Source organism: Parasteatoda tepidariorum, chromosome 11, assembly GCF_982258835.1.
Source record: "Parasteatoda tepidariorum strain Cologne lab strain chromosome 11, Ptep-v5.0, whole genome shotgun sequence".
NCBI lineage: Eukaryota > Metazoa > Arthropoda > Arachnida > Araneae > Theridiidae > Parasteatoda > Parasteatoda tepidariorum.
Genome location: NC_141765.1, coordinates 75,579,564 through 75,606,309, shown reverse-complemented (window position 1 = coordinate 75,606,309; position 26,746 = coordinate 75,579,564). Strand labels below are relative to the sequence as shown.

General features: G+C 28.8%; 1 protein-coding gene across 3 annotated transcripts in view; it reads left to right on the top strand.

Moving 5' to 3' along the window:
• Positions 1-26,746, top strand: part of LOC107452997 (F-box/WD repeat-containing protein 1A) — a 103,740-nt gene that overhangs the window by 18,786 nt on the left and 58,208 nt on the right. For all 3 annotated transcript variants that reach the window (XR_006226361.3, XM_016069648.4, XM_087154998.1), the window contains exon 2: positions 5,124-5,367. Coding sequence is in view for 2 of the 3 variants with exons in the window: in XM_016069648.4 (XP_015925134.1) it covers positions 5,124-5,367 (244 nt within the window). In the remaining variant the exon portion in view is untranslated. The remainder of the gene's footprint in view (positions 1-5,123; positions 5,368-26,746) is intronic.

The following is a 26,746-nucleotide window of genomic DNA, read 5'->3' as shown; positions in this document are numbered from 1 at the left end:
TGTAATAGATTTGTAGAATTTTATTGTTCAAAAATTTAGCTTTAATCTTATAAAAAGATACAAAACTGAGATATTAAAAGAATTTCTAGAAACTATAACTGAAAGTTGGACTGTGTGTAGAAAGAGGGAAAGAAACATGAAAATTGCCACAAAAGGAAAATGGTTTTGTAAAAAAAGTTAAAAATAGCATTTATGATTTCAATTTTTTAAACATGGAAAATACATCAGCAATTATAAAGTATATATTTATACATGTGACATTTAAAATATTTATGTATCCTAAAGTATGAATAAATACTCTTGCGTAGTTTTAAGTATATATATTTTTCTTCGGAAATGCAGATATTTATTTAAAATCATGTAGGAACATTTATTTTAAACTGCAGGAGATTTTTTCCCCTATTCTTATGCTGAAAGTGTCACATGCCCACCACAGCACTCCAAGATCAGATGTGACAACTGCTGTCACAGCCCCCCGGAAAAGGTTAAAGGAGGTATGGGAGCTTAACTTGTAAAATATGCTGGTGGAATCTTTTCCAGCCAACTTTAACTTTTGAATCTTAGAATAACCCCCATTTAAAAACAACTGGTTAGGTAAACACAGGGTTTGGGTTTTAGATGTCCTAAACTTGTTTTGGTCAAGACATGTGGGGTTTACTGTTTTAAACTGACTAAAACTGTCTTAAAGTGTCCAAAACCTTGAACATTGGTAACAGATAAGGATTCTATATGTGTAATCATTGTACACATAATAATTACATACTTTAATAAATATTCGATACTTTTAATACAATTTGCTTTTACTAATTAAAGAAAAATATTATAATACAATAAGAAAAGATTTATAACTTTTGAAGCTCTACAATTCAATGAAAAACAAAAATGAATACCTTATCCTTTAAATACAAATAAATATGCTTTTAATACTGATAAATTATGTTTTTGCATAAGAATGAATAATGCAATATTAAAAATAATGATCTTTTTTAATAAAACAAAAACTTCTTCATTTTTCCTGTTCTTCAAAAATTAACCTTTTATTTTTCACAATATTTTTTTTTAAAATTGTGACATAATTTGAATGAAAGGGTTTCGGACAATTTAAGACAAACAGGTTTTTGACAGGACGGTTTAAACGGTGTATTAATCCATTCTATCCGAAACCTTGCCAACTCTGGGTAATCATTTCTTTTCCTTGATTCTGGTAACCTGCAAGATTCTTCTAAACAAAAATAAATATTCTAGAAGATCTGAATTTGATTTCTACAGTTTTGAACAGCGATGCATGAAATATATTACTAATGGGTTTAATAAAGCAGGCTTCTCGGGATTTAACTAGTACAGTGGCCCTTCTGAATAAAATTGCAAGTCTGAAGAAGCCAGTGATGTGCATGGTGAAGCATGTTGACTGCAACAGCTTCTTTCAGATGTTTTTTCTATGTTATACAACATTATTAAGACGTGAAATTTTTGAATTTAATTTATCACTTTTTGACCCGTTTGATTCCGTCATAACTTCATGTCCCTCAATGTGTTGTTTTTCAGCTTTAAACAAATTAAAATTAAAATTTTAAAATTTAAAATTTTCCAATTTAAAATTGGAAAATTTTAAATTGTTCTTAGTCTTTTACACATGTTAAAATTTTCTTAGTCTTTTACACATGTTTTTTCCAACTCTGTTTTCTGTTTTATATGTTATTATGATGTGCAACTGAATCTGAGTTGAACGTGTTAGGATTCACGACGATTCCCCCGTAAATCCATGTCTTTTCCCTATTCTTTCTTTTTTTTTTTTGTTTTGTTTTGCCATTTCCACTTGTTTTTTCTAAATCTGGTACTCTTGATATGATGTTATGACAAGCGTGCATTTTGAATTTAACTCGTTAAAATCACTTAAAATAAATGCTAAAATTTTTAAAAATCAGCTTTTATTAGTACCAATATTTTTCAAAAACTCTTTATAAGACTGTAATGTTTTTTTCTTTTATTATAAGACTGTGTTGTTTTTTTAGATTTAGATAAAATTTTTAAAAATAATTATTCTGAAGCATTTAAAGATTCCACTAGATGAATTAAAACATGATTGAAATAAGTTTGGGACAAATTGGATCGAAAATCAATAAAGCAAAAGGAAATTTCTGAAATAAGCAAGGTTCTGAAGCAAATATGAAACAGCAATTACATAGCTAATATCATTTTTAAGAAAAAACCTATTTATAGAATAAATGTCCTTGAGAAAAAGCAAAAAATAAATGTCAACTTCGTAAACCTTCAAAAAGGAAGCAAATTTGAATAGAAAAATATCCTTACTAATAGGGTAAACCTGTAAAGTAAAGATTTAAACTATTACAAATATAATTTTATTTTTGATGATGATGTTACACAAAAATCTACTACCCTGTATGTTAAATTAAATATAATTCTACTTATTTCGCAATTTTCTACACACAATATACACACAAAAAAATTACTATGTACTACTCTATAAAAATATTAATAAAAAACACAGGATGAAGTTTCATTTTTTTATGTCCAAACTACATTGCATATATAAAAACACTTGAATTTTTCGGCTTATCTTTTTTTAAATTTTTTTTTTTAAAACGAGTAGTATATTCAATGACTCAAAACTGCCTCATATTTTTTTTTGTAGTATTAATAAGTGATACATGATGCATGTAAATAAAAATTAAAATTCTCTCAACATTTCTGTATTCAAAGTTTTATTTAAAAAATTTATCTGTAACTTCTGCTACTTAAAGAAAATATTTTCTACAGGGTACCCACAGGTGAGGAAGAACAGGGAAAACCTGGAATTGTCAGGGAATTTTATATTGCTTCTTAAAGCAGGAAATGGTAAGGGAAGACAAAAACCTGGGAAATTCTTAGATCATACCTAGAAAATAATCTATCTTAAAATTTAAAGTAACAGTAATCAGCTATTGAGATTCGATTTAAATAATTCTTGTGTCTATTACAATTATTTGTCATAAAAATTCCACATTTTCATGTTTAGATACTATTTAATCATTATATCATTTAATACTACAGTGTAACGTCCCATATCCGGACGTCCCTTTTCCGGAAGGGTCGATTTCCCGGACACTTTTTAACAATCAAAATAAACAAACATTTCTTCATCTTCCCCTCTCCTTAAAAAGTTCAAAATGCCTCTCCAAAAAAAGTTAAAAATTCAACTCGTTCTAGTTCAAAATGGCGGAGAGAGCAATTAATATTTTCATAACTGTGAGTTTTTTTCGTTTTCTATATTTATTTTTAGAATAGCAATAATTATTTTTTTTCTAATATTTTGTTTATTATTGATTATATATCATTCTAATACTAAAACATTATTGCCCAAAAAATAATGCTTATTTATTTTCTGCTTCTTAGATTCAGATCATTTTAAGCTTTGTTTACCTTGGAGGTCAATTATACGGAAAAATCAAATATACGGACTTCGGAAAGTCCCGCCGATTCCGGATACGCGACTTTCCACTGTATTTTTTTTTTCTAATGGCAGGCACTGAATTTGAATCTTTGCCTATACTATGCCAGAATTGTTGCTCATTTCGCGTTACCCAGTGGGCACCTGTGAACCAAAGTCACGGAGGCGAGCAACATTGCCCATGCCACACTGCCACAAACCCGTTTATAGGGTGGGCCACATTCACACATACACACACACACACAACAGAGGACAGCACAAAGAGAGAGAGAAACATCCATGCCCAGAGCGGGATTCGAACCCGCAGCCTATGGCTTCGCAGTCAGGCACGCTAACCGCTCGGCCACCAGGCCGGCTCTTACAAAATCTAATACTTGACAAATAATATTACAAATAAAAAAAAAAATCAAAGTTTTCTGATCAAAATTTGCACTGTGCAAATAAATGATGATATGGATTTACTTTCCTGAAATACTTTGTAGAGTCAGAAAATTTTTTTAAAAAATTAAATGGGAACCCTATTTTAGTATTGATTGTTTTCATCACTTATTATCCCATTTTGCTGTACAGGCATCTGATACATAATATAACATAATTTACTTATTTTTATTGAATAGTCATCAATGTTTTATTTGTCTCAATAGTCAGAATCTTATTTTAAATAAAAAACAGTCTTTTTAATAAAAAAAATAATAAAACTGTTCGGCCTGGCCCCTTTTAGAAAGCTTTTTTGCAACCCTGTAAAGTATCAATTACTGGTGTTTCACTATTTGTAGTGCTGTAATTCTGATAACTGGTAATATAGGTCTGTAATTTTTCACTTTGTTTAGCTCTTTGGCTTGTGAAAGAGCACAAGATTTCCCTGTTTGAGGGATTTTATATTTTATTATAACTGTTGTTGAACTGCCGACCCAATTTTAGGTTTGCGGCTACTAATAATTTTGTAATTTTGAACCAATCCCGAAGATAAGGAAACTCGTGGATCAGTACCCCCAGAGGTATGATTTGTTATGGCAACATAGAGGACTTTGTGACTCGGCAGATTTAATGTGCATCAGTCACCATTTAGTATAAGGGAAGTCTTTGTCGGTGGAGATTGAATACACGACCTCTTGGACACGAATCCAGTGCCCTACCAACCAGGCTATCCCGGTCCTGTTTGAGGGATTAAAAGAAATTTCCAATTTAAAAGCATTTGTTAATAGTATAAAAGTAAAATTACTTTATACATAACTTTGAATCATAAACTATCTGGACACCCAGTTGTTATGGTGGTGTGTTTCTCGTGGTTTGTCCTGTGTTAGGAATTCTAAGATGCATGTGGACAATCCCAACTCAATATTTCAACCCAGTTCTCTTACATTCAAGCATTGAGACAGACAAAATGGGTGTTCAAAAACTGGTAGAAAGTCTTCCCAGACGTGTGTCATAAAATCATACCACTGGGTGTCTGGATACTTTTGGCCAGTTTAGTTTAGTAGCCATGCACTGCATAAGTAATGCCATGTATCACTTGCTTAATTTTTAGTTTTATACTATACATTTAGCAATTTTTAGATCTCAAAATGAAATTTCTTTTCATAACTAGCTATAAATATGGAATTTTAACCATTGTAGGGTTAATCATTGGATCAAAAGACATTAATGTAGATAATTTTTTTAATATATTTTTCAGGAACCTCCTGGCTATCAAACACATTTAACATCTTTGTATGAGTCTGTTCTTAAGGCAAGAGAAAAAAAACCAGATTATATTCAAGAATGTGATATTTGTGTTAAAAATTTTGAAAAGTGGACAGAACAGGACCAAATAGAATTTGTTGAATTATTATTGTCTAAAATGACACATTATCAACATAGTCATGTTAGTTCTTTCTTACGGCCAATGTTACAAAGAGATTTTATTAGCTTTCTACCTGGTGAGTTTGATTGTTCTTATCTTTCTTGTGAGCTATTAATTTGTTATCCTTGATGCTTGTGGCAATTTTTTTCATGGTAGCCACTTTTGTAATATACCAAATATTGTAACCCTATTAAATTCTAAGTTCACAAACAACAAAAAACATGCATACTTAAATATTAGGAAAAACGTCAGATCTATATCACATACCTGCCAAGTCTCCTGTTTTTTAAGAGGGGGCCATGCTGCGGAAATTGTTTTTTGTCACAAATTCACTTTCTCCTTCATTACTAAATTGCTGAAGTTTCAATTGCCGAAAAAAATACTTTGAAATATTAAAATGCAAACAAATAATTATTAGAGAACTTCTCTGATCCATAATCTTAAGTTAACATCTCACAATTTATTTTCATTCGTATATTTTAAAATTTTCCTTTCAGTATTTGAAGCTTGATGGCTTACTCTAGGTTTGCCAGAACTCACTTTTTCTACACTTTAAATTAGTAATCTAGGAGAAAGATAATTTGCAGCCAAAATTTTCTTCCGCGGTATGACGTCCTCTTGAGGAAGACTCTTTTATTTTATGACTCTCCCGCCAAAGAAATTACTTTTCATCAAAAGCAAGCTTTTGATGAAAAATAATTTCTTTGGTAACTGTTATGAACAGAATTTTGATAAACATTTCCAATGAATTTTGAAGCAGCCAAATCAACTTCTTACATTCGAAATATGAATATGGAAAAATTCTGTTAAATAAAGCTAATTATTTAGAATTATGAAAATTATTTTGATGTTGAGTGTTTAGATTTTAAGTAAATATGAATAATGGTTTGAAAAAATATTCTTTAGGTTAAGATTTATGTACATATATTTTTTACTTTGTTAAATGTAAGTGCCTATATTATTTCCACATTTGAATTTTTCTTTTTGACTTACATGATTATGCATGATGTATCAAAACTGTACTCATAGCCCAAAAAATATCGCCAGTAAAATCTCTGTTATTTTATTTCTCCAATGTTGGCAGGTATGCTATCAAATGTTACTCCCTAAGGCAACAGTATTATTACCAGTTAGTTGCAAATTTCAAATATAACATTATGCGCTTGCAAAACTATTTTTTTAATGGTGCTATACATCATATAATAAAAAATGATACAATAATAAACGCATTGCAGTTACTTATAAAACATGTATTCTATTTATTGGCTTCATATGTTGTTGAATTAACATTAATAAAGTCTTTATAGAAAACAAAAACAATATTTATAGATAATATAAGTACACTTGTAACTTACTACATTCACATACATTCTGTATCTAGGTTCTACAAAATAATAATGTTTACATCACAAAAAATGAAACTGAAATTAAAACATAACTGCTGTTGCCATTCTTCATTTTTACAATATATGTGCGCGTACGGTGGCCAAGGCGCTTACATTCGAACTAAATAATCTCTGTTGACATTCGTAATTTACAATTGTGCTTACATTCAACCATCCTGACCTTTCAATTGACCTCAATTGAACTAAACTTTAAAATACATTACAATAAAATTAACTAGACTAATAATATGAATTATTGATAAGTTTCTAACAGTTTATAAAATCATTATAATGCAGTGGTCTACGTACAGTTCGTTTGGGCATTTGCTTTTCTGTGTTCTTCATCAGAATCTTCTCTGAAATTATCATCTTCATTCCAGCTTCTCCAAGCTTTTAATTGACTGACATGAGCCGTTGTGGCATATAGGTGACCATCGTTAGCCTCTAATTGAGAGATTCTATATGTATCGCTAGGAAGTACTTCTGTGACAACCATAGGTCCTCGATACAGTGGTTGAGTTTTCATTGAGTCCCCTGTCGCCCATGGATGTCTTCTGACTACAATGATTTCGCCCTTGTCAAACGCTAGTGTTCCAGATTTCTTTTCGTCAGAATGTGCTTTAACTTTCTCTTGCTCTTTTTCGATTTTTTCTCTTGTTTCGAGTTGTAGCTTCCTTGGATCATTCCATTTTTCAACCTCTTCATCAGCAAACTACCTTATAATTCCATCCTTAAATCTTGGTATATACATCTTGTTATGCCAATAGCAAGGTTTATTGCATCTAAAAGCTTTGTCGCCAAACTTTGAGTGATAATAATATATACTGTGTTCGAAATTACTACGCCTATTACGGGAATTACTTCTACAGCGGGATCTATATCGTGGCTGATCGTATAACTGACTTTTTTTAGTTCGTTAACTTGTAGTGATAGTTCCAAAATTTTCTCCCGTATTTTAACTATGACATTGCCATTATTCTGACAGGCAACAGCAGCACTTTGAAACGATATTGATTTTATTTCCCACATTTTATCGGCCATTGTCGCCAATTTTGACAAATCATCGTGTCTGATTGATAAAATGTCTTATTTCTAAGGGCAATCTTTGAGGCAAGAGAGTTTTAAGAAACGGTTCAGTTACTTTATTAGTCGCCAAATTTTTCCTTTCAAATAATAGCTGAGAAGGTTTTTTATCATCCAAATCAACTTCGGTTAACAGCTTTTGAGTCTTTCGAGTTTCTGTGTTTGCGAACAAAGCAATTAGCCTGTCTTTAATTGCGGTGTATTTATCATTTTGTAGTGGATTCGTCAATATATCCGACACTTGTGATAATATTTCAGCTTCGATGGTGCTTATGACATAATCATATTTTGTTTGATCAAGAGTTATTGAAGCATTTTGGAATTGTGCTTCTAACTGCAAAAACCATATATTTGGATACAGTTTCCAAAATGGTGAAGGCTTAATGCCAGGGTTTGTTGATTTAAATCAGCTTGATTAAAACCACGATTTAAATCATGATTTGAATCAAATGATTTTTTAAAAAAAATCATTGATTTAAATCAATTCATTTTTTTAAAAATATTTATATTGATTTTAAGTGTTAAAAAACAGTGTTTTAAATTATTGATACTTCTATTATTTTGTTTTCTTATTTTTAAAATTTATTTTAAATAAGTTGCTGCATTAATTAATTTTAGTTAACGAAATTACTTTCTTTCTTGGTGTTTGTTAAATTCCAACTTATTTGAAATTACATTTTTAAAAATGTTTTGATTCTTGAGATTGAAAGTACAGATTAAAGTAAACATTTAATGCTGTCTTAATATAGACTTGCATAGCTGTAGAAAGTAATTAATAAACATGATTTTTTCAAAAAATAATGCAAATAATGTTAATTAAAATTCCACCTTTTGAATGAAAAAGCATGGAATTAAAATCTACATTCTATTTTATTGGTGGAAAATGTATATTATTGAAGCTTGAGGTTATATTAAAAAGAAATTACCCTAATATGCCAAAAATAGAAAAAGAAAAAAAAGGCTGAATTCAGATATTTTTCTCCTGATATAGTGTCATTCTTCTCTTCAAAGTCTATTTGAAGCAGTAGGGTTATTGATTGGTATTTTTTCTCATAATATGTTCACAGTATCTTTGACAGTATCTGATTTTCTATAAAGAAATTTGGTGAAAAAGAATTCCAATGAGTACATAGAATTTTTTAAATTTTTTTTTAGCTTAGCTTATCTATTTTGATATTGAATTAAAAATGAATATTTTAGTATAAAAATGTATAGATTAAATATTTTTTTATTTTCTGGATGAATGACTACATTTATAAACACAATCTGTTACATTTATTTTGTCATTTTAAAAATCCAAAAAAAAAAGAAAAGAAATCACAATTTTAAATTAAAATTATGGTTTACTAATTGAAACTTAGATTTAATAGTTATAATACAGCGGTCTATCCAAGCCAAATTTCCTACCGTTTAGCGGTACTTTCACAAATTCAACTTTAGGAAAAATGGTAGAATAATTTGACAAAATACTTTTTTCTTAAAATTTTATTTTTGTGTCTCGTAAGAAACGATAAATCCATATTTTTACCATATTTGTGTTGATTTTTTAATATGACAGACCCCTGAAGTATTCTTTAAATTTTCTATTTCATCTAGTCTTTAAATTTCAACTATGCATTTATTTCAGAATGGTTGCTATGCATTCAAAGCTATGTATTATAATGAAAAATTATTTTAGTAAGTTAGAGCTTCTAAAATATTGTTATAATATAGCTTTAATATTAATTTAATTTTGATTAAACATTGAAAAAGTTTTTTTAATCATAAATTTTAGTTCTTACAGTGTATTTGAATAAAAATCAAAAAAATCTGATTTAAATCAAAAAAATCTGATTTAAATCAAAAAAATCTGATTTAAATAAAAAAAAATCTGATTTAAATAAAAAAAAATCTGACTTTTTTGATTTTTTTTAAAAAATCAAAAAAATCACGAACCCTGCTTAATGCTAACTCTGGCAATGCTCGGGGTCGAAGGATTACTCTTCTCATTTCCATCGTCGCCTGTCATTTTTGTTTGATTTGTTTTTTAGTCCGGTTGTCACCAATGAAGGATAAGGATAAAATAACTTACCTTCTCTTGCATTTACCATAATTTTTGGAAGAAACGCCGCACCTATCGTGAACGCCGCACATGTTGTAAACGCCGCACCCATAATAACGATTCAGCGGCAAAAGTGAATATATAACATTAATTCCTTATAAATACTACTAATGTTTTAAATTAAAATATAAATTAAAATTAATAAATGTACAATTATAATAAAATCAAGAATGCAATCTGCTATTGTATATTTTGGACAAACTGCTCAGAACAACATGTTACAATCGGCTGTTGGTGCCATCGTTAGGTAAAAAATTTAAATAACTATATTTAAATCATTTATATTACTTTAATCTAAATGATTTTTTTTACATTACAGTATAGGACCCAAAATTCGGCACTCACGGGACCGACGAAATTCCGTATTTCGGAATTTGCAGAATTTCAGATCTCTTCCGGAAATTCCAATATGACGCCTGTATATTACGATAATTCAATTACGCTGTTAATTTCAGAAAAACCAATAAATTTAGCTAAGTTTCAATTGTTGATTTTGATGGGGTGAATTTAAAACTGTCCCATCTTTAGAAATTTCATTAATTAAAATAATAATCTATAAGATATAATCAAGAAGAAATAATCCGAAGGATAAATAGTTCAAGATGAAATAATCCGAAAAAGAAATAATCGTTTCTTCTTCAGAGCGAGATCATTGTTCTCGTTTTTTCTTTTACATAACATTTTGTTTTAACAAAAGATGCTCACCTCGGAAAAAAAAAGCTAACAAGGAACTACAAAAAAAGTTACAATTAATGGCAAGAACCTAACAATGAATAACTACAAAAAAGAAGCAAACAACTAATAACGATAAAAAGAAAAACGAGTTAACAAGTGTAACAAAAAAAGGTAACAGTTAATAAGCAATAAAAAGATAAATAAATCGAATTAAAAAAAAAAAAAGCAGCAAAAGGGATAGAATTCATTTTGTACACCAAGTGAGAAAGAAGTTTCAATGTCAAAAGGGTGTGGCTAATTTATAGTCAAACAGAAGAGGGAAATGTGGGGGGACAAACAAGTAAAGCACTTGCAGAGCTGTCAAGATTGATTCATCAGTTTCTCCCAACTTGCATTCTTTATTTTGTTCATTGAAAATGCAGATGTTTTTACTTTTCAATTTCACTTTATTTTAAACTGCTTTAGGAACAGATGTTTTGTTAGACTCAGATTTATTATTTTTTCTCTTCATGTTTTTATTTTTAAAAGATAAAATATAGTTACTTCCTTCAAGAGAAAAAAATTCCAAATAAAAAGAAAATATGATTTTTTCTTCTCTTATCATTAAAATTTCTTTAAAAAAAAAAAAAAGAAAAAAGTTGGTCGGATTAAGTGCCGAATTTCGGGTTCCATACTGTACTACATATTTACATTTTATAAATATTTTTTTAATTTAATTTATTTATTTTTTGGAAATATACCTCTTTTATTTAAATAAGAAGATATCAGTTTATAAGTTGCGTCCATAACAACGATGTATAAATATTAGCAAATACTAAAAAGAAAACTTTCCGCAATTTAATTTTGCCACAAAGCACGCTGTAACAAAGTAAGAAAAAATGTGAAAGAGCTATCAACCACGCGGTTTGGCGGGAACTAGATCGAGATCAACCCACTTTCTTTAAGGGGTGGTGGGTTATCAATAGTGGCGCCATCTTTTGCCATAATTCGCTACTATTTTGATTTAAAAAATTTTTTTTCTTTGAAAAATGTAAAATTTATTTTTAAAATATCGTAAATGCCGCAATTAAAATTTTAAAACTTTTAAACTCATAAACGCCGCGGTGTTTCTTCCATAAATTACGGTACTTATAAAATAGATAAAGATTGATGTACTAAAAACACGGAGAAACTAAGAACTATATATTTTATTTCCGTACTTCACATCAGAGAAGTAAAAACTAAAGAAGTTGCCATAATAATAAAAATAAAATAATATAAAAAATTAATTATAGGTGATGCTGTATTTTGGCACATATTTGCCATCGCTACAAATGGAATTCTATAGAACAAGTAGAGGAGGCAAACTAAAGAATATGAAGAAAGCAGTGCAATATGTTGAAATACATATGGCCCCCCTTCGAACGGTCACCTAGGTCACCTTATTCCAGGTGCAACCAGGAAGAATAACTATTTCATTCAATAGTAACGGTCAAGTGTAACCGCAACCTTTGAAATGTAGATTCTTCAGTGACCTTCAACCTTTAGTAAAAAAATTAATAGTTAGAAAGAAAATTAATTGCTAAAAAGAAAATTAATGATCACCGCAGTCATAGGAGGGGCGGAACTTGCTGAAGGATTCTATGACGTCCAAAATATTAATGATATCAGAACATATGGAAAATTGAATTGTTCTTTTAATCACTAGTTGTAGACAGGTGATTTTATTTTTTCTTTGTTTTTCTTTTTTTTTCTTCTTAAATTTGATTTAATATGAAACTGTTCTTTTAGCTGGGTTTGTTCTAGCTTCATAAAAAAGGCGAGATGGTAAATTCTAAAAAGAACACGTTTCATCATAACTAAAAATCATGGTTCTAAAGAACAATATCCAATTTAAAAATAAAGTTCTTATTGTTTATCATTGAAAAATTTTAATCTTTTCTAACCAAAACAGTTAACATAGGAAAAAAATCTTTTAAAACTACTTCGTAAGAGAACTCGTTTAAAAAAGAAAGAAAGAACGAAGAAACTACAATTGCACTTAATTCACAAAGGAAACATTTCAAATAAAACCAAATCTTTCGGCTTTAAATCTTAAGCTTTAATTATTTATTATAAAATCTATATATCAGTTCAGGGGGGGGGGGCAAAAGACTTTTGGACTTTGCACTAAATGTAGGACTGCTCAGGCTTCGCCCGAGCATATTTTAAACTGTATCGATTTTAAGATCGACGAGGTTTTTTCAAAACCTCATCTGTTTTTAGACTTCCTGGACATTTTTGGACTTATGGAATTGGTCTAATTGGGATGGACCTCTTGGGGATTAGAAACAACAACATATATCAGTGATAAATAAGTTCATAGATAATGGAAAATAATAAACTATTTAAAATATTTATTTTTGATTGTTTTATGATGTAGAAAATGCTGAAGTAAATGCTACCAAATTTTTTTTCTGAAATTGATTAAAAAAAAACACAATGTAAAATATAAAAGAAAAAGAATACTTATTTTCAAGAAAAAATAAAATAAATTATGAATTTTATTAGCGAACGAATTTAGTTTCTGAGACAAGCAATTGTTCCAATTGAAATATATTAATAGTTTGAAGTCTTGTTCCATTTTATTTTGGCTATTTTCTATAAACTCAGTTAGTGGGATTTGTTTTGAAGAATATTGTTTTTTTTAAAAATTTCTATTTTTAGATTTTTTTTCTATCTTTCAACTTTAATAATTTTTTAAAATTTTTTCATTCTTTCGAATTTAATATTTTTTTTTCTGTCACAATTTGACAGTTCTCACATCAGTCAATCGGCAGATCAGTGTCAATTTAAAATTCCAGTGATTTCTTTTTCTTAGGCGTGTTTATTTAAGGCAGAAGCATTGTTTTTTTAAATTTCTATATCTTATATATTGAATGCATTGGTTCACGAAAGGGGCAGAAATTTTTAATCAGCATTGAAAAATAAATAAAAAGGAAGTACAACTAAAAGTATCTACTGAAATCGGTTCGATGCATAGAACAAAAAGAGTTTATTTTCTAGTTTCGTAAAAATTTGAAAGTAAAGCTTGCTAAGTTTAATTATTCTTAAGTTACAAATCGGAACTTGTAACAGCATTTGTAGATGACGTCATGCTGGTTTTTGTCAATCGAAAACTTCTTTAATCAAAATATATTTTAATGGAAAAAAAAAGAAAGAAAAACGTTTTCAGAGCAAACATTACAAAATAGGTTCCTAATTTCGGAAAATTTTCGGTAAACATCTGTTTTTGAATAAATCCACCGTGATCAAAAAATTATCCCGTATGGCTCGGGATACATGAATTCTTCGTATAGGCCGCAGATCATAGCAGCAAAACTTTTAAACACGTACAGGCCTATCTATTGGAAATTACTGTACTTTTAAAATTGAGCTGACTGCTGTTAAAAATTTTATTAATTTACGCTATTATTTCCTGAAATATAATGTTACTCTATAATGCATTTTTTAAAGTTTTATTATATTTAGATGCATAAGAAAATAAATAAATTATTGAGCTCTTAAAAAGAAATTAAATAAATGCATAATACGAAAACTTTATTTATACTTATGAAAATCAAAATATTATAAAATTGAAAATATCTAATAATAGACATCCGAGCTAGTCTGCAAGGAAAGACTAATTTTTGGATTAAATAATAATAATTTTTGGTCATAAGCACTTGTATTTTCTATCATTAAAACTTGCCCAAAGACGACACTGAGTTCTAACGTACGTGGAATATAAAAGAGTAAGTACTATATATCCTCCTGGACTAATAAAATATAATATTTTTGTTCTTTATTGACAGATATTAGTTATCGATAGATTTTAATATTGCAATATTTAATATTTTTAATTTAGCACTACTTATTTTTTGAATTTGGAAAGTTTTAAAAATCCTTATAAGACATTAATAAATAATTAATTGCAAGTAATACAGAAATAATAGTGAAATTATAAATAGAATATATCACTTAAAATTAAATAAAAAATAATAAATAAAGCAGATAATAATATTAAATAAAGCTGTAAGGATTTTCAAGGAATATAAACTAATTTAAAAACTATTTTGTAATGAGTTCATTATGTAATAATTTTTATGAATTATTATTAGTGTGATGTTCCTTCCAGCAATCTTGGTCAATACAAAGGGCAACATTGCACGTTAGACAAATAATTGTGGAACGTCTTTGAAAACCTTTATAGCATACTGTCCAATGTCTTCGTTTCTTTTCATCTTTTGGTATATACATCTGTTCCATTTTTAACCTTTTGTTGCTGGGTAAAAAAGATGATTGCATAATAGTATTTCTGTGAGGTGTGGAGCATTGGGTTTTATCCAAGAGGGTTCGAATGACATTCATTTTATACTGTTGATTGGTTTTTCCACCGATAACTTTCTTAAATAATATGTATGAGCTTAAAACACTTAAATCTAGTAGGTGAAAAAATAATTTTATCCATTTTGCAGTTTTACGGCCGAAAGAATATGAATTAGTCATTTGATCACATAAATCGACAAAACCCATATGCTCCACATAATCCGCTCCAATTTTTGACTTTTTAGTTCTATCATGTTCCAGGGCTGCGTGAGGCTCATGAATATTACTCAAAAGATAAACATATCGTTTGTCATGATAACATACTGCTACCATGCCTTCCTTACAATAAAGAATCTGACTTTCTTCAGATTTTTATTTTGAACAAATTTAGTAAAATTCTTCCTATTTGCCCTGACAGTCCCACAACAATTTACTTTATAGTTTTTCAGCATATTTGAAAATAAATCTGGGGAAGAAAAAAAGTTATCCTTATAAAGTTTGTGTCCTTTTCCCTTAACAGAATTTGCTATATTGTTCACATTATAAGATGCAGGTAAGGATGGAGTTTGTTTGTTTTTGTTTTTCCCCAAAAAAACTTGCATATCATATGTGAAACCTTCTTTATCAGAAATTTTGTAAATTTTTATTTCCCATTGTTTTAGTTTTTTAGGCATATATTGCTTGAATATTACTCTCCCTTTAAATTTAAAAATAATTTCATCTATTGACAATTCTTCTGTTGGAGAGCAATAGTTTTCAAACGAATCGTTGATTATGTCAAACACATCATGCAATTTCCAGAGTCTGTAATAATTTTTTGGTTTAGACGAATTATCAGTGAAATGAAGAGCTTGTAATTTTCGTAGAAATCTGTCCCTGGGCATTGATTTCCCAAATATTGGTGTGGCAATTAGCTCATCTGTAGACCAATAATCCTTTAAACAGTCTTTTTTTTAATATGGCCCATGTGGCAAAATTAAGGCTAAAAATATTTTCAGCTCTGCCTTCGTTTCATGCCATTCAGATGAATGCGACCTTTTATCTTCTCTGGATGTAAGTTTGATTGGTTATTATAATAGTTAGTCTCTGTTGAAATTAATAGAACTAGCTCTTTAGAAATAAATAAATCAAAAAAATCAACTTCATTCTGTAAGTGCATAATTGAGGGAGCAACACCTGATTGTGCGATAAAATTCATCTTTGACAAATGATCCAAGTTTTGAATTTCATGCCATGTGAAAGTTTGTTGTATTTCATTGTTTTTGATTGAAAATTGTTTTTACTGTTATGTCTTCCTCCTCATCAGAGCAATCGGAATCACTATCTGCGTAATATTATTTATCTAATTCCTCTACATGGTGCGTAGCGTTTTTGAAAAGTGCTTAAAGGTGCTTATTTTTGATTTTTGTATTATAAAAGCCCTTAAAGGTGCTTTTTTCATGGGGTGTTTTTAAAATGTTCTTTATTTTCCCTTTTCAAAAATGAGAAATTATTTTCTTTACCCTGCCAATTTTCCTTGCGTATTATGCAAATGCGAGGTTTTCACATTGTTCTATACAAATTTTTCACAATCCATTTTGACTTACCATCGGTCCGTAACGTATGATAGCACCAATCATGTTACATGTTTGATGAAATACTTGGGAGTCTGCAGGTGCGTCTACTGAGCTGGGTTCAGTGAGATTCTTGCTCTCTCATATGCAACTCTGCTGCATTTTGCACAATATTCTAAATTTCAGGCTTCATTTTCCACCATCGATATTGAACCAAAAAATCTCTTGATCATTTTATAATTTCTAATGTATTCAAGAGAAGAGTTCTTTGTCATAAACTAGTTATTCTATCATGGTCATGTGAAGTCTTTGAGAACTATTTTGCCGTTTGTTAATGTATATAGTGCTTAGAAATATTTTTTGAGTGCTTAAAAAGTGCTCATTTTTTGTTGAAAGATTTTGCTACGCACCCTGCTCTAAGAGTTTGCATATCTCTTCATTATTCAAACCTCGCTTACGAGGAGCCATCGTAATTACTAAAATAAGTTTGAGTCTTACTAGCAGAGAGGAGAAAACAGAAAAGACATCTAAAGAATATTTGGCTAAATTATTTTCAGACTGATGGTCAATACATGTCAACCTCCAATGCCAAATTTCATGAAACCCTCCTTTAATCCTCCCCTCAAAGCCTTAACAATAGAGAGGGAACTACTTAAACCACATATCATCCAGAGGTGAAGATGGAGTTTGACAGTGAAAGGGGAAAGAAATGTGTGGTACAAATGTTGCACCAAAACCGTCCTAAAATGAAATTATTTTTAGGGTACAACTGTCGTACCCTTCGTCCCCTAAAATGTTAATTTCTCGCTACTATCTGTCCTTATTGTGGGAACAAGTTTGGCCCACCTAATATGGTGCTCCTTAAAGAGTGGCCAATAAATTTGTCCTACTGATACCTGAATATTGAATGTCAATCAATTGGGCATTGGAAAAAAAAAAGCTTAATTTTTTTATCTTGTGAATTATTTTTTTAACAAAAATTTTATCGTTTACCTGTATTCTCTACTACCGGATAATATCTGGAATTACTAAGTTGTTTAGTTTTTCCAAAAGAGACATTTTGGAAAATTCTTGTATGTCCATTTCTACACTCTTATTTGTGTTTCATTAGTTTTTTTTCCCCTTTAATTAATATCATATGTGTTACAAATGTAACTAATTCACATTTCCCTCATTGGAAGTTAAATGGGGACAGTGTGGGTATGTTTACATGAGCACGTGTCGATTTAATAAACCCACAAAGACAGTTTGTGCAGTTTTGGTTATATTGGTTGATTGAAACTATACAAAGCAAATGTTTACATTAAAGCAGTGTTTCCCAAACTTATGACTTTTGTGTACCTTTTCTAAATTTTTCGTAACGCTGTGTACCCCTAATAAAAAAATGAATGTATTTTTTACTATAAAAAAATTGCACTAAAGTTAAAAATCACAACTGACGGTTGACACCGCCAATTATTAACTGTTAACTGCAAAAAATAGCCAATTGAAAAATACGTAATCGTAAATTTTCATTTCTAACTTTGTTTTTAAATCAAATTTTTTGAAATTTTCGTTTGCTGCAAGATATTTCGTATAAGAACGCGTACCCCTGCTAAACTGTTCCCGTACCCCTGGGGGTATGCGTACCACACTTTGGGAAACACTGCATTAAAGAATGTAAAACAATCTTTATAGCATTTTTCACCTTTTGTTAAATTTTTGAAAATTATTATTGCACTTTAAAATCCTTCCTTTACAAATTTATACAGTTATATTCACAGTTTTATTATGTAACTACACATGGAAATGTTCCTCCTTTTTGCCAATCTACAATATCTAACAGAGGAAATTTGGCCAATAAGTAAAAGCTTTTTCAAGCTAACACAAGCTTCTTCAGAGTGGCCACCCACCTGGAAAACCTTGAAAACCTGGAATTATCAGGGAATTTCAAAGAAAAGCTGGAATTTTTCTCTTAATTTAAATTATTTTACCATCCGCTACATCCACTTTTATTTAGAGGTAAATTTATCGTAAAAAAGTTGAAATATCATTAACTCAGCAATACTTTTATTTCATTAAAATTCTCTTCATTATTACCCTGCTAAACTAGAATGCCATTTCAAACTCTTTTATGTTGGGAAATGAATAGAGATATCTTTGACCTCTTTGGAGATTATGGGACTATGCAGTTTAGGAAAGGCAGAAATGTGGTGGATGTGGAAGAAAGGATTAGGATATTTGCTTCTGTTTATAAAAGTAAAGTTTTTTTTAAAAAGTCTTCTTTCAGTCTGTGGGCTGAATTCATTTATTGTTCAAGTTTGTTCCGATGATTTTGGGGTATTTTTCTCCTTTATCAAAATTATTCAAAATGCTTTAGTATTTTTAACTTTATAAAATTCTCCATAAAATAATTGGTTATAATTTAATTAGATATTTTATTTTGCACTCTTTTCTGAAAGCTTTTGTCCAATGAATTATTTTTTCTCAGCAAAGCCAATCAATCGCTAATAGCAAAATTGTTGCATTGGTGCTGATTTTCTGGATTTCATGATAACTTTTATTTTGATATTTCCGAAATTGTTTCTCCTTTTACCCTAAAAAGCATGCAAAAACCAAGGAATGTATGGAAAACATGTTAAATGATATTGAAACTTAGAATCGATATTTTTTTAATTTATATTTGTTTATTAAAAAGAAGGAAAACAAAACTTTGTTTTTTTGTTCTGCACTGATAGGTTTCAAGTTAAGCTAATAATACAGTAAAAAAAAAATTTTTTTTCCCTTCCTTTTAATGAACAGTAATTATTCTTTTTTCAATATAAATTTTTTTTTTTTTTGGGATTTAAAAATAGTAAATTTTTTCTCATATTTAAAAAAAAAAAAGTTTTTTATTCCATGACTTTTAAAATGATTAAATTTAAGAAAATATTGCTTGAAAATGAGTTTTATTTATATTGATACAAGAAACGAATGAAATAAAAATATGACCACCGAAGCCGACCTCTTCAGGGGGTACCGGCCTCGGTAGCCATTAAAAACAAAACCATTTCTAATTGAGGGAGAAGCAAATGCTTAAAATACCTCCCTCAGTACCCCGATGGTTTTGTATAGAGGTCCAGGAAAAACAAGATACATTCAAAATAATTAACAAATTAAGAAAAGAAAATCAATCAAAATCATCAGAAAAATAAAAACTCACTAAGTCACAGGTCTAGCATCAACTTCAAAAGCAAGTAGAGGAAAAGAAAACACTAAAAACTGGAAAACCAACGCCCCCTATTATAATGCTCAGAAGAAGTTTAAAATGAAATGGAAAAGGTCAGGAGAAAGAAATACGTAGACAAATTAATAGAATGCTTCTGCTCAGTTAAGTTAAAAGAAAAAATTATGCACCCTGTTAAAAGAAAAAATTATATAAAAACTTAGAAACCATCAATAATTTTTTTAATTAAAAAATTAACATTACAAAAATTAAAAGGAAAATCATTTTTACTCAAATTATTTAAAAAATTATCCACAGCTTCCCGAAAACTTTCAACATTATTGCAAATTTTTTTAATCCTAACTAATTGTGAAAAAACAAGATTTTTGAATATTTTACTACACAAATTAGTTTTAAAGTTGCAGAAAATAATAACATTAAAATTAAAAGCTTTTCTTTTATCAAACACACCAATTTTAATAAAACTGTTAACAATATCAATTTTAAAATCTAAATATTCAATATTAAAACAATTTTCATTAATTTTTTTCAGGACCAAATCACCAGGATAAATACTATAAATAAAATTATAATCATCACAATTAAACAAAATCAAATCATCAATGTATCGGAAAGCATTAAGTTCTTTATGTTCAAGAAATTTAGCCTCAAAAAAATGCAAACAAATGTTGGCAAAAGCCCCAGAAAAGGAATTACCTTGTGGAATTCCAATAATTTGTTTATAAAAATCTAAACCATTAAAAAGAACATTCTCAAAAAGATTAAACTTGCATAAATCTAACCAGTTAAACTTATCAATTTTTTCATCAAATAAATACCTGTCATAAATACCTTCACAAATTTCAATAATCTTTCCATGTGGTATACTTGTATACAAATTTTTAAAATCAAAAGTGTTAATGCTGGAAATATCATTATTATTAATAAAATCCAAAACTTCAACATTACTATCAATAACAATATTTTTCTGTTTTTTAATTTTAAGCAAAATAATTTTTAGAAAACTAAAAACCTTTTACTAATATCAGAATTATAACTATTAGTACCATATGCTATAAACCTAAACTTAATCGGATTTTTATGAAATTTAACAATTGGAAATAAATATGGAAATGTAATCCTATTTAACTTAAATTTTAATTTTTTACTAAATGCAATAATTCTTTTTTCAATGACTTTTTTATCTTTTAATTTTAAATAAGTATTATTTGCATTATATTCCCCAATATTCAATTTTTTAAAAAAAATATTTACGCATAATACAGAAATTATTTGAAGCCTTATCTACAACAGTACTAATGAATTTATCCTTAAGATTTTTAATTTTTCTAGGTAAATCATAATCAATATAAGTACCTTTAGGAAATGAACTAAAACTGGTATTAAATAAATTAAATTTAACCCTTTCAATAATTTTAGCTTTCCACTCAGAAAAACCTTCAACGGGCCAATGATATTTTCTGGAAATTTTTGCAATAAAAAATCTAGATCTTTTTTAATGGATAAAATAAAATCTTCTTTTTTCATTTTAACTCTGGTTCTAAATTTTGAACCCTTACTTAAAATGCTGATTAAATCTTGATCACCCACAATCTCCAAATTTCCGGTAATACAGTGTAACATCCCATATCCGGACGTCCCTTTCCCGGAAGGGTCGATTTCCCGGACACTTTTTAACAATCAAAATAAACAAACATCTCTCCATCTTCCCCTTTCCTAAAAAAAAAAAAATCTTTTGACACATTTTCTCTTTTTCTAGCTTGCACTGAACCTCTGATTCATGCATCGAACCCATAAATCACCAGAAAGGGGAAGTGAAGATCTACCAAGAGCATTGAGTGACCGTTAGTGATGCTCCTCCCTTGGAATGTAGGAAAAAGAGGGAGATTTGTTTTCAAAAGATCGCAACTGAGTCCCCTCCCCCCCTCCTTTCCCATGCAGGTGGCTAGTAAAACAGGCATTTCCTGGAATATTTTTATTGAAAGAAGAAATACTGTGGAAAAGGGTAAACGGGGCAAGCGTTAAGGTGGGGGGGAGTCAGAATGGAAAATTTGAATAGGTCTAAAAGGATACACGTCCTTGAGAAACAAAACATTCGTTCTTCCCCATACCATGTAATATTTAGGAGGCGGGGGGAAAAAAGGGTAACATTCTTTCTTTAGCAGATTCTTTCAGTCATAAAAGAAAAAATAAAGAGAACCTGATCGTGTCCCGCCTTTATGCTTGATTGATAGCCAATGATAGGAGAGAAAACAATAATTTGTTACTTCCCCACCCTCAACTTAAATGATCTCCTCTTAACACTTATTTTCTTTCACAAATAAGGAGGAAATGAATTTTTCTCCTCCATCTACCCACCTTAATGAATGACGGGAATTTCCCTTTCTTGCTTGAATCATTCTAGTTAAAAATGGCGGATTATTATTTTCATATGTCAATTTTTTTTAGTTTTCTATATTTTAAGCAATAATATTTTTTTTCTAACATTTCATGTTTTATTGATTAGATATTCTAATACTAAAACATTATTCCCCATAAAAATAATGTTTATTTATTTTTTGCTTCTTAGATTTAGATCATTTTAAGCTTTGTTCCAGAATTTCCCCTTCCTGCTTGAATCGTTCTAGTTCAAAATGGCGGATTAATATTTTCGTAACTGTTAAATTTTTTTCGTTTTCCATATTTTCAGCAATAATATTTTTTTTCTAATATTTTATATTTGATTGATTAGATATTTTAATGCTAAAACATTATTCCCCTTAAAAATAGTGTTTATTTATTTTTTGCTTCTTAGATTCAGATCGTTTATTAATTCATTTTAAGCTTTGTTTACCTTGGGGGTGTATTATACGGAAAAATCTATTATACGGACTTCTGGAAGTCCCACCAATTCCGGATACGCGACTTTACACTGTAACATGTCCATAATCATTATCAATAAATTTTGAAAAACCCTCCTCATTACAATAATTTAGAACTAGTATAATTTAGACAATAATTTAGAAATTTTTTAGAACTTTATTTTTAAAGCCAAAAATGTATTTCCTAATAGTGAAAATATTATTCAAATTAACAGGTAAGTTACAAAAATTCATCAAACTCAATAAATTTACCTTTACCTTTTCCACCACCCCTTTTACTTCTAAATTTTGAATCAAAAACACCAGGAAAATTAAAAACTTTTAATTTATTATAAATACAAAAATCTTCAGTATTAACATTACCTTCCGCATTAAATTTACTATTTAATCTATAAGGAAAAAGAGTTTTAAGACTACCAATGTAAATATTTTCTTAATCAAGTCTATTATCTAAATTTTCCATAAAATCCAAAATAAAAAGAGTAACATTATCAAAATCATGAAATTAAAAATGTAAAATTTCATAATCAGTGGAACAATTACTATTATTAAAATTTTTTATAGCTGATCTGTGGGAATTAATCCGCTTATGAAATTCAAGACCTGTCTGACCAACATAACACAAATTACAACAATTGCACTGAATTAAATAAAGATTATTAATACTTTTACAAAAAAATATATTAGAATGGCTGTTAATCTGAGAACTATCAGTCAAAGGACAAGTTTTACATTTTTTATTACCACATTTCTTAAACTTTTTAAATTTTTTTATATTTTTAAATTTATTTAAGCAAAATATTTGACTTAGTAACTTTTTGTCCGAAGTAATCCCTAAGTCAAGACTAACTTCAGTGCTCCTTGTTTGGGCGCGAGACGAGCCAGGCGCCATAAAATATTTATATATTGTACTTTGCATTGTTTTAAAATTAACCTAAAAGGAAATACTAAATTAGACATATAAAACCTAGACATCCAACAAAACCCTTTGACGTTTTAAAATAATTAGAAAACACCTAAAGCAAGAAATAAAAACAAAATAATTTTTCAAAATAATTTTTCAAATAAGAAAAGCGCAAATGCAGCATAAACCAAATATGAAAATTACAATACTGAAAGAAAACACAAATAATTAAATTCAAAAAGGATAAAACTTCTTTGAAAAAAACGCGCTAAGAAGCAGCAGAAATTTTATTTTTCTGATGATTTTGATTGATTTTCTTTTCTTAATTTGTTAATTATTTTGAACGTATCTTGTTTTTCCTGGACCTCTATACAAAACCATCTGGGTACTGAGGGAGATATTTTAAGCATTTGCTTCTCCCTCAATTAGAAATGGTTTTGTTTTTAATGGCTACCGAGGCCGGTACCCCCTGAAGACGTCGGCTTCGGTGGTCATATTTTTATTTTTATTTCATTCGTTTCTTGTATTGATACTTTTTTCTGAAATTTCTGCTGCTTCTTAGCGCGTTTTTTGAAAGAAGTTTTATCCTTTTCGAATTTAATTTTTTTTTTTTTTTTCAGTATTTTATTTATATTGTTAATATATTACATTGATATTGATGTTAATACTACATTGTTGTTAATATATGTAGCATAGTTAAAATGAGTGATTTTTCAACTAACTTTATAAGATGGAAAATGTTATAAAACATATTAATCCAACCATTCCAATAGGAAATTATTTGTAGCATTAAGTTTAAAATTAAAGTAATTTTCAGTCATTATAATGTTATAATTAACCCACTGACGGTTCTGTTCGTAAAAAGTCGCATTTTAACCTGCAGTCTTCTCTGCATAGCAAAACCGGTTTTCCCATGTTAACTGATAGGGGAACTGTGTGTAGGGGAGAAACATTCTCCCAATTTTGCCCATTTCCTTAACCGCCAGTGGGTTAACTTAAATTTCTATCCATTTTGAGAAATTTACGTCTGACACTGAAATAAAAAATTTCAAATTAATTATGTATATTTCAGAAGGAACTGCATGGAATTTTTTATTCAAATGTCAGCTTCAAATTTCAGTCAAGTTTACATTTAAATTACAAACAAATTCACAGAGTTTAGACAATTCGCAAATTAGTAATAATTTTTTACTTTCGTGCGATTTACATCTGACAGCAAAAATTTAATCCATTTAATTTGAACTTATAATAATCAGTTTTTATAAAACAAATTGTTTGTTGATAGGTTATGATTTACTAAATATTTAATGTAAAAAATTGATGAGTATAAACTTTTGTTTTATAAGATAGTTTTTCTAAGAAATTAATGTTCATTTTTTTCCGACACCATGGAATTGTCCAGATGTAAAAACAATTTACTCATCTAAACACGGAAACCATGTTAGATTGGAACTCCTTATATATTCTAATTTCTAATAAGAAAAAGAAGAAGAAAAATAATAAAATTTAAAGAATTTTATCTAGTTTTTTTTTCTCTATAAAATATGCGACAAGAAATTTGACAATTTTTCATTTACAAATACTGAATATGTCTTAAAATAATAGTGCTAATTTGAAGCAAACAACATTATTTAAACTTTTGATTTATGGTACTGGTTTAAAGAAAATTATATCAATGAATTTTATAAAGAGCACTGTTTGGATAAATACAGTATAAAATGGCTCTATATTGAAATGTAAATAAATATAAAAATTTATTGGTTTCTAATCACCTGGAATTATTTTCTTTTGCTTAATAAAAATATATTAAACAGTACTTACTAAGGTTGTTTTGGGTCATTGCTACATTTTGTGCAAAACTATTTAACAATTAAATTTTTTTTTTATTCATTAAAAATTCATTCATTTTTTTATTCTGCAAGCTAAACGTATTGTTTCCTCCACATCTATTCAAGATGATATATTAAAAAAATAACATTTTAAATGAAATACTATACTATTATATTGACTAATACACTAATATTGACACTTTTCTCTTGTACTTATACTACACTTTAAGAGGAAGAAAAAACACGCTGACCTGGAAATTTTAAGATTTTTACTGGAAAACCTGGAAAAATCAGGGAAATTTGAAACCTCATTTGAGTGGCCACCCTGTTCTTGTTCACACTAGCCCCTTCTTCCCTATATAATTATAAAATTGATTTTAAAAATACAGTACGTATGGTTGACTGTGTAAAGCTAAGCACAGATGGCGCTAGAAATTAAAATTAGTTGTAAGACTTCCGGGTTACAGTTACGATTTCTTTTTGTGCCTAAGATTGAAAAAATGGGCCTTTCAATATCATTATACTTGTATAGTGTTTGCAATATAAAGCCTTCATTCAATTTAAATTTCAACGAAACAAACAACAAATGAATTCGGAAGACTCAGCAAGCATGCTATGATGCTATACAAAAGATAACAAGCTGTGATATTTTACATTAATATAGTCTAATAAGGGATAATTCTCAAAACATGACGAACATTACAGTTTATTTCTGTTGTGATAATTTTCTTAAATTCGTTTTAAGCTCACGAATCGCTAGAATTTATAAATTACAGAAAACTCTTAGGAATGGTAAAATTATGTGTAAATTAAAACATAAATCACAATAAAGCTTCCTAGAATATTAAGCCTGTTCACACATCCCCCCATAAGCATGACATAAGCAGAGGAATACACCGGAAGTTTTCTAACTTTCTTCCAGTTTTAATAAGCTTATTATTGTTTACATAGAGTCAAACATCCATATGCTTGCATATATGGCTACCCTCCACACTTTCAGAGAAGAAAGTCAGAAAGAAAAACTGGAAACCCGAGTATAAATCTATCCCCTGCTTTTAGAAAAATCAATTATTTTTTTATGAGAAATTTTTTTAGACATTTAAGTACTAAAAAATCATTTAATTAAAAAAAAATATTTATTCTAAAAGGCCAAAATCCATTAAAGTCTTCCTATATATATTTTTTTATAAATTTTTTTGTACCAGTTATTATATTTGTTTAAAATTATCAAAATTTAATTTTTTCTCCCCTTAAAGCAGCATTAAACTAAAACGTTAGCTGATAAGTGTACTGAATACAATTCTTAATTGTTTTTTTTTATTTAATACTTTTTCTTCTCAGTTGGGCAAGATCGAGTATTTGAAAAAATGCAACCAAAAATTTGCTCCCCAGTGTAATTAATAATTTCACACATAATTTGTGTTGAAGTCAAATAAATTAGTAGTTTTAAAAACTTCTTCGACATTTTTGGTGCCTAAATCACAAGATTAAACATTAATCGAATCATTTTGTTTCAAAAATTGGGAAAGTGTT